This window comes from Populus alba, chromosome 18 (genome assembly GCF_005239225.2).
Source record: "Populus alba chromosome 18, ASM523922v2, whole genome shotgun sequence".
Lineage (NCBI taxonomy): Eukaryota > Viridiplantae > Streptophyta > Magnoliopsida > Malpighiales > Salicaceae > Populus > Populus alba.
This window is the reverse complement of record NC_133301.1, coordinates 574,125-590,844: the sequence shown is the minus strand read 5'-3', so window position 1 is coordinate 590,844 and position 16,720 is coordinate 574,125. Positions and strand designations below refer to the sequence as shown.

Below are 16,720 nucleotides of genomic sequence, written 5' to 3'. Positions count from 1 at the left end.
GGAGTCTGATCCTCTTAATGTCAACTAGTGGCTCTTAAGAAGCAGCATCTGCTTCTCAAGGGTAAGGGTGTGTATGCTTTAGGTGGCTTTTGGAAAATTACTTTTGTAAATTTTTTAATGTTTGTTTGATATTAAAAAAATTAGTAAAGGAAAAACACTTTACAGTTAATGAAACATATTTTTCAATAAAAAAAAAATTTATATGGGTTTACAAGAAAGTGTTTTCCTTTTATTTGGGGCGGAAAACACTTTCTGGAAGTTGTGAAAAATTTAGAAATATCATATTATTTGATGATTATATCAAATTTGGTCCTCAAACTTTTTATTGCTATATATATTTTGTTTTGAATATTTTTTTTTAATTTCATTCTTTAGAATTTAATTTTTATATTAATTTTGGTCATGATTTTTATTTTGCTTTTCCCTTATCATTTTTTAATTGAAATTTTTTATCTATTAGTCCCCATTCTTTTTATTGTTACTTATTTTATTTGAAATAATTTATGAAATGTTAATTATTATTATTTTAATTTCTTCATCTTTCAATTTTTTTTTATTTTTTAGATTTGATCTCTATTATTTTTATTATTATTTATTTTACTTAGAATAATTTATGAAATTATATATTTTTTTAATTTTATTGCTACGGGTGTAAGTAAAGTTTTTATTGTAGAGAAAGCATGGTAAAAAACAAAAATAGTAGAACATGAGACAAGGGAAAGGAGACGATAATTTTACGTGGAAAACCCTCTCAAAATGAGGGGAAAAACCACGGGACAATCACGGAAACACTATTATTAATTTAAATGCTAAGGTAACAACTTTGTTTTAATATACAGATAATATTCAAACTATTATAAGAAACAGAGAGAGGGCAACAACAATAAGTAGAATAAAAAGAAGCAAAGTCAGAAACAATATAATTAATTAATTAAAGGATATATACACATCTCCTCCTCCTCCGATGGATTTGAGCGCTGTGATTATTTCTTTTCCCCATGTTGCCGGGCGCCTGCACTAGGAAATTGATGGATGATACTCTTAATTCATCGATCAAAGCTATTGTTCTTTTATTAAAATTAATTATACAGTTCCACCACATGTTCTTATTAGATGAAGATACTATCTACTTAATGGATATATACTAATATAGGCAATTAATCCAATAGGAACACCCAAAACAAACAAACAAACAAATTAATAAAAGAGGAAGTTAGTTCCTAATTACATATATAGAAGTTACCTGCAGCCAATTATCTATTGTTGTTGTTCTCGTATTAAAACTTGCCAATAATTAGGAAGACTGCCAATTAAGAGGAGAAATTAAGTTGAAGATCAGTTTCCTAAAATTATATACATAAAAGTGCAACCCTTTTCTATTAATAAATAAATAGATAAAAAAAGAATATGATATCAGATTTATTTATAAAAAAACACTTTACCTCATATGCCTTATTCTGTGATGACTGGGTTATGAGAGGTGTTGGGCCAGCCCTCTCCTCCTGCTTTCAAATATTGTTCTTCTAGAATTGGGCTGGATATGATTTGCAGTTTCTCTAGAGTTGTTGACTGGAGCACGTAATCTGGAAGTGCTTTCAGTTTTGGGCAATCCCAAATAAGCAAGGAACGAAGAGATGGCATAATTATGGTTGAAATGGAGATGTTTGTTTTATCTTCATTTCCTCCTTCTCCTCCTTCCCACTCTTCCCACTCTCCTATTTGCCAAAAGGTAAGACTTTTCAACTTGGGGAATGCAATAATAGTATTTGATGATGATGATGATGTCATTTCTCCAATACTAATGTCACTATCCTCACCTTCCTCACTATCATCTTCCAATCCCAAGAATTCACGCCCCACCCTCCCCACACATTCCATATATCTAATTCTTCAAGAGATGGCAACTTCCCCAAAGGAGGCAGATTCTCAATCTTCCCCCACTTAATGAGCTTAACAACCCTTAGTTTATTAATCCATCCAGGAAACACTGGGATGCTTAAATGTTTGGAGGTGGTTCTAAGGCTTCAAGGACTTTATCATCGCAAATTATCCTCCTATCTGTTCTAGAATCAAACCATAGCTCTAAACAAGTGAGGTGTTTCTTGTTATGAAGTTCTGCTTTCTTAACCTCATCTGGATCTTTCACATCTCCCAACCATCTTATCCTCAGATATCCTTGAAGGTGGTTCAAGTTTCTCAAATCCCCAATATTAGACTCTTCACCACTACCACTCACATGAAACATATCTAATTCCCGAAGAGAACTTAACCCCTCAACTCCTCTCATCTTCACAAACTGAAAGTTAAAAACACTGAGATGTCTTAATTTGACTAGTCTTCCTATGTTATCTGGTAACCTTTCAAGTTTGTCACAAGACGAGACATCTAAAGTTAGCATATTATACAATCCACACATCTCTTCAGGTAACTCCCTGATCTCATTCCAAGACAAGTCAACATGCCTCAGGTGTATCAACTTTCCTATGTTGGATGGGACTTCTTCTATTCCACACCTTGACAACCTCAATGTTCTTAGACAACTCAAATTAGCGATTAATTTAGATAAGGCTACATTCATCGATGAAAAATATTGATTATCAACTATCAGGCTACGAAGCTTTTTGAAACCATAAAAGGTCGCAGGTAATGGGTCGGTATCATAATTTCTAAGCACTACCATGGAGTGTCGGGCATCTCTAGAAAAAGAGTCTATCTTCGACTCTGACACACCATCGATATATACACTAAAACATTCATTTTTTGTCAAACTTTGTGCAAAATCATGCACTATGTCATGCATCTTACATTCACAAATGCTGTCATCATCCTCGTCTTTCTCAAAATCTTGAAAGAAAGAGCGAGCAGTTAAAGCTTCGAAGCACTCACGACCTATTACTTCCATCTCTTTATTCTGTGTTTCCCGAAGGAAACCTTGTGCCATCCACAGTTTGATCAAAGTATCCCTCTCAAATGTGAAGTCTTTTGGAAAGACTGCACAATATGAGAAACACGGTCTCATTTCAGAGGGCAAGTCATTGTAGCTCAACCATAAAGGAGCCAAAAGATTGCTTTCAGCTTCTTTTATCTCCCACACATGGTTGTTCAAGACACTTTCCCACTCTGCTCTGCTTCTTTTAAAGCGCAAAAGACTTCCCAGAGTCTTTGCAGCAAGAGGCAAGCCTTTACACTTTGCTGCAATTTGTCTACCAATATCTTCTAAATTATCATACTCTTTACTGGTCTTTTCAAAACATGCGAACTGACTGAACAATGACCAACATTCCTCCATAGAGAGAAGCCCTAGTTCTAAAATGTCAATGGGTGAGGAGCCCATGCAACTCCCGACATTCTCACCAGCCATTGATTGAAACAACTCCAGCCCAATCTCTACAAGCTTGGCACGAGCACAAGCAGTAAGTACAGCAATAAAGGTGACCGCATTAGGACACAAACATCCCCTTTCATCTTTTTAAACATGTCCAGAGCTTGTTCTTCTCTACCATTGTTAGCAAGTGAAGAAATTATAGCATTCCAAGTACAAACCTTTTTAACCACCATTTGGTTGTAAACTCTAATGGCATTACTCAAACAACCCACTTTTCCATAAAAATCTATCAATGCTGTCCCAATAAAAACAGTAACAAAAACCTCATTCCTTACTTTATACCCATGTATCTGCTTCCCTATACAAAGGACCCCTCTTTCATCTAAATTAGCACATGATGATAACACACTAACATATGTCGCCTCATTTGGTTTAACAAAACAGCACTTTACATCATCATGCAACATCATCTCCCTAAATAGCTTAATTGCCTCACCAAGAAGTCCATTCTTTGCAAACCCATTAATAACACTAGTCCACGAGACTACATCTCTCTTAGGCATGCTTTTAAAGAGAAAACAAGCAGAACCCATGTCACCATTCTTTGCATAAGCATCAAGCATTGCATTATATTCAACAATACATGGGTGCGAGATTTCATCAAACACCTTGCAGGCATTAAGTAAGTCACCAAACTGCGAGTACATACCCAACAATGATGTTTGTATAAAGGGGTCATAAAGAACCCCACTATTGCAAAATACTCGGTGCAGACTTTGGAGCAAATGTTGAGCTCACTATTTCTGCCAAAGCCAGGAAGATATGCAAGTTTCAAGGGCAGACAACTTAGTGCCAAATTCAACAATGGTGTTGCAGATCTTCTCCGTACAACCTCTGCGGTGGTGTGATTTTCCTGCTATTATTGCTTTATGTTGGTTAAGCTGAAAGGTACCCGATCCAAACATCATCCCTTCTCAGAAAGTATTGGTTGGGTGCTGCTCATCCCGCCCGGCCCCCCTCCCGGGTAACTTTGCCTGTCAAAATCGTTTTTTACTTTTATTTATTTATATATATATATTTTTATGAATCTATTACTTTTCACTTAAAAATATATCAATTTTTTTAAAAAATATTAGTATATCAAAAATATAAAAATATCGAGTAAACTGTTTGTCAAGAACAATAAGCTAGACAAGGTAAGGAGATGTCTTGACCAAGTCTGAGGGGAGAGTCCCTTCAGGTTGGTTTTGTGGGAAGAAAAATAAAAACACTCATAAAGAAAACTCTTTTCTTTTTGTCATCCGGCTTCAAATTTTTCAATAGTGAATGCCATATACACATCTAATATTCAATTATTTACTTTTAGAGTTTATTAAACCATTATTCTCTCTATAATTTTAGGATTTCTTTTCTCTCGTTATATGGGAGATTATTGAGGTGATAAGGTACCTCGTATTACCATTTTATTTGTCAAAATATCGATTTTTTAAACCGCATTTTCAAGCCTCCATGGCTCCTCGAAATGCTCTGATCTGGGAACCCCTTTTTATGTTTTGTTTTGGTCAAACATAGGAACAGAGTGATGTGTGCACTTTCTTTAGTTATTCTAACACTGAAACTTGATGTCAATGGTCTTATCCACAGTATCAGCAGATAAGAATTAGTCGAGGGTCAGGCCAAGAATGTAACTGGTCCGTAACCTGGAACATCCAATCAGATCAACCTTAAGTAACAGCGTGTTGTTCCTTGGTTTGCTGCAAGGTTGTAAGATTCCGGACCTTCTTGCAGCTGTCGTGTTGTTCGTCCATGTCTGTTCTTTTGTTGACAAATTCTGCTACACATTTTGGATCCAATTAAAACTAATCAACCGGTTTGACCGACTTCAAATATCACAGAACCGTGTCTTACTTGTCTAAGTTTTACCTCTGCTAGGATTCTTATTCCTTGCTTAAATTGCCCGTGCCTGTTATAGACTTTTCACAGTTTCTCTCTTTGATCCCCCCCCCCTCTCTATATATATAGACATGGAGATTAAAAAGCTAAGATGAATACTGCTTTAAGAAATACTCCTAATCATTACAGAGTTCACAGCAGAAAAGAAGTAGTAGTACAGAAATTAAAGAAAGTTTTCGAACAAAAATGTATGTGACGAGGCCTCTTTCGATGTACAAAAGAAATCCCTCAGCTCTTTCATCAGCTCCTACTGAAGGTTCAAATTCTGGTATATTGATAATACAAGATGAAGAAGATGATCTAACTTGTTGTTTTTGCTGCTCCAATATCGATTTTGTCAAAGACCTGCCTTTCCCGCAGAACAAGAATCTAACAGTTAGCTACACCACAAGATCAGCTGATGGACATAATCATGACAGTACAAACCAAGTTATCTTCATCCCTGTGCTTAATCAGCCACTGTCTTCCAACCGATACTACGTGATCGAGCGTCAAGGGAAGCATAAAGGGTATGTTTAATAATCACAATTCGCAGTTTCCATTTATTTGTTTTTCATATTATGTGATCGTGAAGCTTTAGAAAATCAAAACCCTTTATGTTCGGCTTCTTTACATAATCGACATGATTTTTCTAACTGCATCTATGCATTAAACTTGGCCTTAATTCAGGGAAGCGCACACAAATGCTAAAGAGGAAGACGAAACAACGTGCTGTTTTGGCTTCTGTAGACATAATCCGGATAAGGAACCGCAGTCTTTCGACCCCAAGGACGTGTACGAGCAATTTGAGATTTGCAAGAGTAAAAGGTTTGGTTACGTTTCAAAATCGGTGGCTCCAGATGGCATCCCTCCATATTTCTTAAGGAGAAAAGGCTGGACAGTGTCAACCTCAACTGCACGTGATTTTGAATTGAAGGAAGCAGCAGGCCTTGACAGAAATCTCCGAGCCCGCCTTCCAGATTTCCACTTGCCATTATCACAAAGAAGTTCTGCAGCTGTTGTTGTAGGAAACTGGTATTGTCCTTTCATGTTTATCAAAGAAGGAAAACTGAAGGACCAGATGAGTATTTCAAGGTACTATGAAATGACACTGGAACAAAGATGGGAACAAATTTTCGCAAGTGAATATAATTCTAGTGAAGGCAACTCTGTGGTTGTGGATGCTGTTGTTCAGAGAGAAACGGTTGCTGTTGCAGGTAGAGAAGTTGCACCTGACAAAAGGAATGCAGTTGATGGGGTGATGTGGTTTAGGAGCTCCGGCGATGTTGGAGGAGAAGCAAGTGTGGGGTTGAGTTTAGAAATTGTGGGGGGGATGAAGTGGGAGCAAGAAAGAGCTGGATGGCTTGGTGGCGGTGGGAGTGATGTTACGGTGAAGAGAGTGGAGGAGTTGGTGGCTGGAAGAAATTTGGATGTTATGTGTTGGTTGAGAGGTTTGTGTTGAGGAGAATGGATGGAAGCTTGGTGCTGACTTACGACTTCAAGCACACTCATCAAGTTAGGAGCAAATGGGAATGAGAATAATACTCTTTGATTCTTTTTAATATTTAAATGTAATAGATATTCATAAGAAAGAGAGGAAACATATATTTTTTCCTTGAAATTGTCTTCTTTTTTTTTTTACAATAAATTTTTTTCTTTATTAGCATCATGATTCATGGAATAAAAAGTAAAAAGAAAAAAAAAATATTCGCAGAAACTATAATGACTTGAATAAAAAAGTGTGTCTATATATATAAAAGAAATAAAAAGATCTAAATTTTATATTTACATATTTCTTTTTTATTTTGACAAAAACATGTGAAAAAAACATTGTTTTTTTAAATAAAATTTTATTATGATTTTAATTAAAAAATTTAAAAGGATAAACCGATCATTTTTATTAGGCTAACAATAAATTAAAAAGAATATATAAAAAAACTAACAATGAAAAAAAAATAAAAAAGATATTTTTATTCTCATTCAATATCAATAAACATTCTTTTTTAATTTCACATATCAGACTACCATGTAATTATCTATAAAGCAATAGCTAATATTATCACAAAAGTCATATTCTTCTTTAAAATAGTAATATAATTGAATAATGGATTAAATATTATTAAAAAAATAATAATATCTAACAAAAAAAGCGCTGGACGTGCATGCGCCTCGCAAACCAGGTCCATGCGCTTTTTTTAATCCATAGGTGAACTAAAAGTTTTTTATATATATATTTTGTAGTTAATTTTTCGGTAAATTTTGATATAATGAATAGCAAATCCAGATCGAAAGCACCCTTAGCAAAACATGATTGACGATACAGTCAATTCTAAAAAGAAATAATAATAATAATAATAATAATAATATATTTTTTTTTTTTTAAAAATTATTTTTAACATCAATGCATCAAAATAATCTAAAAACACAAAAAAAAATATTAATTTTAAGTAAAGAAAAATATAAAATATTTTTAATTTTTTAAAAAAACACTTTAAAAATCTAAAATAAATATAAAAAAAAATAAATCCCATGTCGAATAATCCAAAAATAAGGCCTTAATTGCTAATGCATGCATCCAAATCGGAATATGATATTTCGAAGAACAAACTTTCGAGTTGAGTGACAAAGTGGATTCTATATCATGGCCGAAGCTAAGTGATTTCATGCATACTAAAACGCCAATCAGGAAATTAGTGATAAACTATTATGATTATCTAAATTTTTTATTTGCCGGGATAACTAATAAGATGTAAATTTAATAAAATCCAATCAAAATATATATAAATCCATGTTATTTTATATTTAATTTTTATTAATTAGAATGAGATCAATGAGATTTGAACTATTTAATTAATAAAATTCTTATACTATATCTAAAAACCTATTCAATCCAATTACTTAAATTATGATATTTTAAAAATAATTTTATATTATTTTTTAATACAAATCATGTATACTTATTGCTATCTTTAAAAGCGACTATATGAGAAAAAAAATTTCTTTTAAGGAATCTAATATTACTTAATAAAGATGAATATAATAATATGGAAAAGAAAATGAATATCAATTACTTCAAAAAACAAAAAAACTGTATACTTAAACATTGTGAATTGGACGAGTCGGCCACCTTCATTCTTGTCACAAATCCAAAAGAAGCAAGCAGAAGCCCAAATCACACTCCATCATTCAGCTTCTGCTCCGCCCTTGATCGAGGCCCATGCCAAGTATACAGTTTCCTTGTGCTCGTCGAACCTCCATCTATTGAATTGAAACAACAAATCCGGTAGCCATGGGAGTCTTGATTCGACCTTCCAGCTTTGCTCTGTGTATGGCTTCACTTTCTACACTATCATCAAAAGATTTAAACACTTTCTCCTTTCCTTTATAAACACGCAGATTGATGCAAAGATGACAGATCTAAGATCTCATCGAAAAGGGATCTAGATTTGGTGTGCGAGAATCTTTGGCTCGTTGTAGGAAATTGCTTCTGTTCGTAGTTGGATTACAAATTGCTGTGACATCAGCAAGTATTTTCATAAACAGAGAGGCACAGAGGTTGACTTGTGTGGGTGCTGGGTTTCCACACTAATCAAAAGTCAATAGAGAAGCCAATTTGGACTTTCTATCGACTAAAACAAATCAATTCTCGTCAAGTTCATCCTATAACTTAGCATGTGGATGGTGTTTTTCTTGTAGAAAGTGCTGCACTTCCTTGGGGCAGAAAAACCTGGGCTCCTAGCTGTTTACAAGTTTTTTCCATGTACTCGCCAAAAGTCAAGCATTCACCTTAAAATGTCAAAACCAAGACAATTTTGAGTTCCCAATTTTGTCTCTTTATTGTTTCTTGAAAGGATGAGATTTGTGTGAAGAACAATGATGATCATCACGATAATGTCAATGGTAATGGAACGTGTCGCCTGCTTTGCCGTGAGCAGACATGGCTGCGTTTTGGTTTTTGTCAAGGGAAAAATGGGGATGGCGTTAGATTTGTAATCATAACCTTTGACATTAGTCCACCCTAAATCTTACAATAGATTGATTGGAATTGCTGACCAGAATTTAATTAGGGATGGACATTGTTTTTCAAGAACTGTGGCATAAATCACGAGAAAGTTAGAAAAGATCCAAAACTTACCGTTTGAGCTAGTTTGGACACAACAAAATTAGCTTTTTATGGCATTTGTCTAAAAAGCTTATTGAAATAAATGCTATTTAATACATATAATTATAATGACATTTTATGATTTTCATCATTGTATATCTTTTTGAATTTTAGTATATCCTTACCAATAAATATTAACGTTGATATCCGGATTAATTTGCGTGTATCTTAACTAATTACACAGATCTTGAAATTAACAACTATGTAAACCTCCAATAACTTTAAAAAAACTCGAACTCGTGATTATTAGAGAGCGAGAATATGAAATTTGGATAATTTTTCTCACATCTAGCACACTTTTTATGTGTTTGGCTATAACGGGTGTAAAAAGCAAAAATATATATGGTAATTCAATCTTTATTGATACGGTAATTCAAATATATATATATATATATATATATATATGATAATTCAAAAATCATCACATTAAAATGTTAGGATATATATATAGTCCCTCAACTTTATAATAGCAGCAGGTATTTCAATCTTTAATCTTTATTATGATACAGTCTCTCTAATGCCACACCAACCCGTTACTTGTTTAATTATGGATTGCAAGGTTCAATTTACTATTATAAAAAACCTGCAACAATTATTAGAAGAAGAAAAAAAAGATTGAACATCATTCGACAATGTGTTTATATCTAGATAAACAAGAAGCTTTTATTATTTACTATATCAAAATAAAGTTGCCTGGTACATATATAGTATACACTAAACTATCCAAGAAATATTAATAATTTTTCCTAACATCCCTTTACCATTTTGCGGGGCGTTGCCTCTACATGTCCAACCTAGTAATCGTCCATGACAACAAAACAAGAAGTAATCAACCCTCTCTCTGGCATCTAATTATGAGTCATAAACTATAACAATATCCATCTATTTATATATACCGGACCTAACATGAGATACTGCATTTTATATTATGCTTTTCATGAGCTGATTACTTGAATTAAGTATCTATAGAATATAAATATAAGTTAAATAATAATTTACAAAAACCACATTTTATTTTATTATTTGTAAAAAAGATATGAACCACCACCATGAATCATGTTATAAATTGATGAGTGGCTTAATTGACCTATAACGTTAGTTAATGGATGTGGACAGAAATCTTGACGCAACTTGATGAAATGATTTCAAATTGGAGATAGCCATGAACATTCTCCTCAAACTCCACCTTGAGATTTGATGGCCTTACCATTGTCAAATTTACACCGATTCTTTTTTCTTTGCACTTTGAATCATCACTGTAGATCTGTCAAAGAAATATTTTAATTTTATAATTTAAGTTATTAGGTAAAATTTTATAATATGATTTATATTATTCTCTAACATACTCTTTTAAGTAAAAGCCTTTTAGACTTAAACTTGTATAAGCTCATATTACCTTATACTTAACGTTTATCAAATTAATAAAGATAGTGAGATTCGAACTCGAAACTACTTGGTTATTAAAATTTTGATATCATGTTAAAAAATTATTTTAATCAAATAACTTAAACTGTTAGATAAAATTGCAAGATATAATTTATATTATTTCTAATAATATCTATTTTATTTTTTTCTTTGGTTAAAAAAGAGAGGAAACAAAGGATCATTACGTAATCAAACTCAAAGTTATTACAACAAAAGGAATCAGAAAATCTGCTCATAGTATATATATAAAAACAAGGGACATGGATTAGTGGTCTAGTTGTCCGGTCCCACCTTGGATTATTGTTCTTTTAAGCAAATGACCCCTCTTCGTTTTCGAGCACCCAAGATAAAGCCTGGTTTTCATTAATTAATTAATTAGATTATCTAAAGAGATAAGGTAAGTCTGCAAAGCAGCAAATGGGCTATGAGTAAGACCATAGCCACCATTGGTCATTCCTGGCATTGACCTTGTTTCCTCCCATAAGAGTTCATTAAATTATCATCCTCCTCCTTTTAATTATACCTTTACTATCATTATATAATTCAAATTTATTTTCACTGAGTTTCATGCAGATTCTTCGGGCCTTAATTATATATTCATAATTAAAAGATTTTTCCATCATCTCTTTTTAAAACTGGAATCCTTTTTTTTATTATTATTGAATCTGATCCGGCAAAACCTCTAATCAAAGCTAAATTTCAAATTAAATTAAATAAGAATTGACTAGTTTGACACAGTTAGCCCATCAAGTTATAATAATATGTTTAAATTTTTTTTTTTTTAAATGAAATCTTGAGAAGATAATATTTTAAATTGATCTAGATTAACCCGTGAAATAATCAACACGGTTAAAATCTGAATGATCGCGTCTTATATTAATTCAGGTCAATTTTTTTAATTTATAAATTGAGTCTTGATAGATTCAAGGGGACGAGATGAGTTTAAAAACTTTGAAACAGAACCCTTATTACTTTAGCCAATTCATCAAAAGCATGGAAAATGTATACTTTTTATTTATTTATGAGTAATAGATTAGAATATTTGTCGGCCAATGAAGAAAAGTCGAGCAATAAGCAAAAATCTCATTGGCATTACTACTTGTCGAATGGTGTTCATTGGCATGTGTGGATCCTAAAGCTTAAACAAATACAGAAATCTAATAATTAACATGCCTTTAAGCTCTCTTAGCATGCAAATTGGGATTAATTTGCATCAACAACTGGATTATCCATGAAGAATATTCGACCCGTACAGATTATGGGTGCAACCCACGCATCAATGATTCCATTCAAGGGGGATTAGACAATTTGTTAGTTGGCTAATCCATTGTTTAATATTTCTATTATTGGCTTTATTATTTTAACAGTGGCTTAATTAGATTTCTTTTTTGGTCTGATGTTCTTGGGAGTTTAAAATATATATTAACCAATTTGATTATTATAATTTAATTTATTTATTTATTTATTTTTATGATAAAAAATATCTTTAAGTCGATAGAGATTACAAATAATTAGTTTCACTTAAAAATAAATATTCTGATAATTTATTTAGGTGGGTTATCAATATATTTAATTGATGAAGTGTTAGTCTAGCAACTAAGGCACTGTTATATCTTTGGAAGGATAAGTCAAGTTCGATCTCCATAAATAAGTGAAACTAATTATTTGTAATTTTAATCGACTCAAAGATACTTTTTATTATAAAAATAAATAAATTAATATTTTGATAATTTATTTATGTGGGTAATCAGTATATTTGATTGATGAAGTGTTGGTCTAGCGGTTAAGCCACTGTTATATCCCTGCATGGGTAAGAATATAAATTCAATCCTCGTGAAGTGTATTTATTGGGAGGGGCAGCCACAAACCTAGAACGAGATTAGTTTTATCTTTTAAAAGAGTGTGAAGATATCTAGGTAAAAATAAAAAAAGAAGAAGAAAATAGTATATTTGACTGCTAATTTAAAAGAAATATCCTGAACATTTATTTACGTGAATATAGCATATACTCGAATCATTTTTTCCAGATTTATCTCGATAAAAGGAATTCACTAGAGTTATCATCAAAGTACATAAAAATTCCAACCATCTACTAATATTGATTTCTTTTTTTCTCTCTGGAAATTGTCAAGCTGATGAGTATTTGGAACTGCCAGCTAACCCTAGATGGAAAATGTTTGAAATTTCCTTATATTTTCAACTTTCTAATTGATGAGAGTCCTATAATTCTATATCAGTAGCATGATTCTTCGTTGAAACTTCCCCAGCTCCTTTCGCTGTTTGTTAATTCTAAAAGAAGAAGAAGAACGAAACCGTTGCTAATATCAAAATATGCTTTATTTGTCAACTAAGCTACAGGATTCATTTTTTAAAAAATATATATTATTTTAAAATATTTCTAAATAAAATTTAAAACGAAATTTAATCCTTGCCACAATTAATTGCTTGTTTGAGGTGTTCTTGTGGTTGTTTTTTAAAGTAATTTTTGTGTTAAAATGTATCAAAATATTTTTTTTTTATTTTTAAAAAATGATTTTTCAAATCAGCGTATCAAAACAATTTAAAATATACAAAAATTAATTTTTAATAAAAAAATTTAAATTTTAAAAAAATACGGTTTGCACCATATTATTAAACGGTGCCATATTTCACTACAGATAAGCAAGATTGCAAACAAGATGATTGTTAATATAATAATGATTATTTCTTGAAGTATGTTTCTTTAAAAAATATTTTTTATTTTTTAAAATTTATTTTGAAAATATCAAAAAATTAATTAGAAAAAATAAGAAAGCTTTTAATTTTTTCTTAAATGTTTTTTTTTTTAAAAAAATAATCGGAGAGAGAGGATGAAAGGGCTCTCGTCTGTGTCTATGCTACGTCATCAAGTACGTGTCAAACCTTCGCCTTTGCCGGCAGACATTAGCATTTCTCTCTCTTAGCATATACCATTACTTATCCCATGTACGTACATATAATTCTCCATACTAGTAGTCCCGTTTGGTCCATCTATTCTTGATTTTGTCTCACTTTGGTCTTATTCTTCTTCTTATTTTGATTTTAATACCATCCTTTTAAGATTCTAAGCACAATTTTTATGTGATTATTCTGTTAATTGCTGTAAAAAATCATCATTATTGGCTTTAGATTATAACATTATTATTCACTTGACAATAAGATATATCTTCAATCTTATTTGTATCCTAGTATTGTCCCCTTCTTTTGTAAACAATAATTCGATATAAAGTTAGGTTTGCTTCCTAAAGATCATCAGTTTGAGTCTCATAAACCTCAAGATCACCAAAGACTTACATGGTCATTAAATTCAGGGTTTGTGAAATTTATCGAGGTGAATACAAGCTAGATCTAACACTCACATTAATAATAAAAAAAAAAATTCATTACAAAGCATTTTTTTTCCTGCTGTTAGTAATGATGTTTCAAAATACTTAGCAAAAAGATCAATTAATTTTCAATCACTACCATTGTATTCTTCAAATTTTAAAAATATATTTTTATTTTATCTTGTAACCATCCCTAATTTCTTGTTAGATATTAACTAGATAGGTAGCTCGTGTTATATCGCGGGCTGGACCAAATAAGTTTTCAACGTGAAAAAAAAATACTTAGGTGACGATAGTGTATATAAAGAAATAAGGGAAATTCAGGAGTCATGTTATTGTATTTATTGGATTAAATTACCTTGGTAAATTTAATAATATGATTAAAAGTCAATAACGAATAAATTGAAAAATAATTGAACTTCAGTCAACTAGGATTAGCTCATGAAACTCATGACTTGTTATGTTAGATTGAAATAACTCCATAAAAGGATGAGATCATAAAAAATCAATTGTAAAAAAAGAACCTAAAAAATACATAAACTAGCCCAGAACAATCTTTTAAACCTGTGACTCGGGTCCTAAGATCAAAATTATCTTATAGAAGATAAACTCGAAAAAATCATGAAGTCAAATTCTAAATTAACAAAATCTTAATCACTAAAATGTTGAGGGATAAACTTGAAAAAAAAGTTCCAATAAAAAAGGATTAAAAAAATAATAATTAGTAATTAGAAGAATAATGACCAAATGTGGCATAAAATAAAATGAAATAAAATATCAAGGAGTGCAATTGAAAAGATAATTCAATTAAGAGAATGATTAAAAACAAAAAATCTCAATCAAAAAAATAAATACCAAATTTAAAAGATAACAAAATAAAATAAAAATAAAATTTTAAAAAAATATATATTAATTATTTTAACCGATGAATAACAAATATGATATGGTTATAATAAAACTAAATATGTGGATACAAATTGAGAATTTCATAACTTTAAAGTTTTTAAATACTAATGATAATTGCGATTCAACAATATTCTAGATATTTGGGAAGTAGTAGTTGAGGATGGAGTTAAAGTAAAAATTATAAAGAGTTTATATTTATCAACAATTGACATAAGACTACAACGGTAAAAACAAGAGTATTAGGATCAAAGTAAACAAAAAACAAAGAGGGAGGGACCAAATAAATCTCCATGATAAACTTATACTTAAATCTAAAGACACTTGTGTGCATATATATCCGCTCGCCCTTAACTCCCTCCCTCTCTCTCCATACTCCCAAAAACATAAAGAAGTCTAGATTTTTATAAAATTTGTGATCTTCCTTTTCTCTCTCCTTAACCTTCACCCTCCCCAGCCTTATCCTGCACGCCGTTCTTACCCCTTAACCTTTACCTATTCTTACATGACAACAAACCCCGTCTGGAAACCAAAGAAGAGAAGGCGAAGACGACGGAGGGGTGAAGGCTAAAGCGGTCAAAACCTTATCGTTTTTCCGTTTGTCTTACCATCAATTGATCTTTGCAGTTTGTGATTTGCTGTAACCACAAAATCATGGAGGTTTTGGTGGGACCCACTTTTAGCATCGGTGGAGACGTTTCCTCAACTGGGTCGACGTACGTTGTTTCTCCACCGCCGCAAGAGAAGCACAAGGTGGGGGTGGCGCCGCCGTTCTTGTTCTTGAAAGATGGTGACGGTGATGAGAGTCCGATCTCGAGCCGGGCGGACTCCGGTGGTCACCCGGATGATTTATCTGATAGTTCGTCGTCAATCGGAGCTCCTGATGATAGTGATGAAGATGACGAAGACGGTGTTGTTTCGTCGAATAACGGTTTGGGTTCCTTGAATTCTATGGAAGATGCCCTTCCCATTAAGTAATTAATAACTCTTCGTTTTTATTTCTTTTCAAGAAAACTTGATTTATTTTTAACTTTTAATTATTATTTTTTTTAGTTGATTTTCTCTCTCCCTAATAAGGGATTATTTCTTTGTTTTGTTTGTGTTTAGGAGGGGATTATCAAATCATTTTACAGGGAAATCAAAGTCATTTACAAATTTAGCAGAAGTGAATACAGTAAATACAGTGAAGGAACTGGAGAAGCCAGAGAATCCATTTAACAAGAGGAGGAGGATTTTAATGGCAAATAAATGGTCAAGGAGATCTTTTTACAGTTGGTCAAATCCAAAATCCATGCCACTCCTCACTATGCATGAAGAAGAAGATGATGATGATGAAGATCCGAACAAGGGATTCGGAGGAGCACGGGATGAAGATAGCGAAGAAAACCCATCATTGACGCAAGGCATCATAGCAAGAAAATTGCAAGAGAAGAGGCTTACTAAGTTTGGTTTGAAGTCTCAAAGTTGCTTCTCTCTTTCAGATCTACAAGAAGAAGAAGAAGATAATGATGATGAAAATGATGAATAAAAACTTTACTTTTTTACCTTAAATTTAGTCTAGGGTTTCATTTTGTTTTTGTTCTCCACTTTATCAAAGTTTTTAAATAAAAAAAAAAACTTTATCTTTAA

At 32.1% G+C, this 16,720-nt stretch overlaps 2 protein-coding genes and 1 pseudogene across 2 annotated transcripts; 2 read left to right on the top strand and 1 right to left on the bottom strand.

Annotated features, from left to right (window-relative positions):
* Nucleotides 1–769: 769 nt before the first annotated feature.
* Nucleotides 770–4,293, bottom strand: LOC118059427 (putative disease resistance protein RGA3; annotated as a pseudogene).
* Nucleotides 4,294–5,391: 1,098 nt separating this feature from the next.
* Nucleotides 5,392–6,910, top strand: LOC118059423 (uncharacterized). Its single transcript, XM_035072281.2, has 2 exons — nucleotides 5,392–5,787; nucleotides 5,948–6,910. The coding sequence occupies exons 1-2, from the start codon at nucleotides 5,465–5,467 to the stop codon at nucleotides 6,717–6,719; spliced, it is 1,095 nt and encodes a 364-aa protein (XP_034928172.1). The 5' UTR covers nucleotides 5,392–5,464; the 3' UTR covers nucleotides 6,720–6,910.
* An 8,566-nt stretch (nucleotides 6,911–15,476) lies between these two features.
* On the top strand, nucleotides 15,477–16,720 carry LOC118059422 (protein OXIDATIVE STRESS 3 LIKE 4). The gene is made up of 2 exons (XM_035072280.2): nucleotides 15,477–16,065; nucleotides 16,199–16,720. The coding sequence occupies exons 1-2, from the start codon at nucleotides 15,746–15,748 to the stop codon at nucleotides 16,617–16,619; spliced, it is 741 nt and encodes a 246-aa protein (XP_034928171.1). The 5' UTR covers nucleotides 15,477–15,745; the 3' UTR covers nucleotides 16,620–16,720.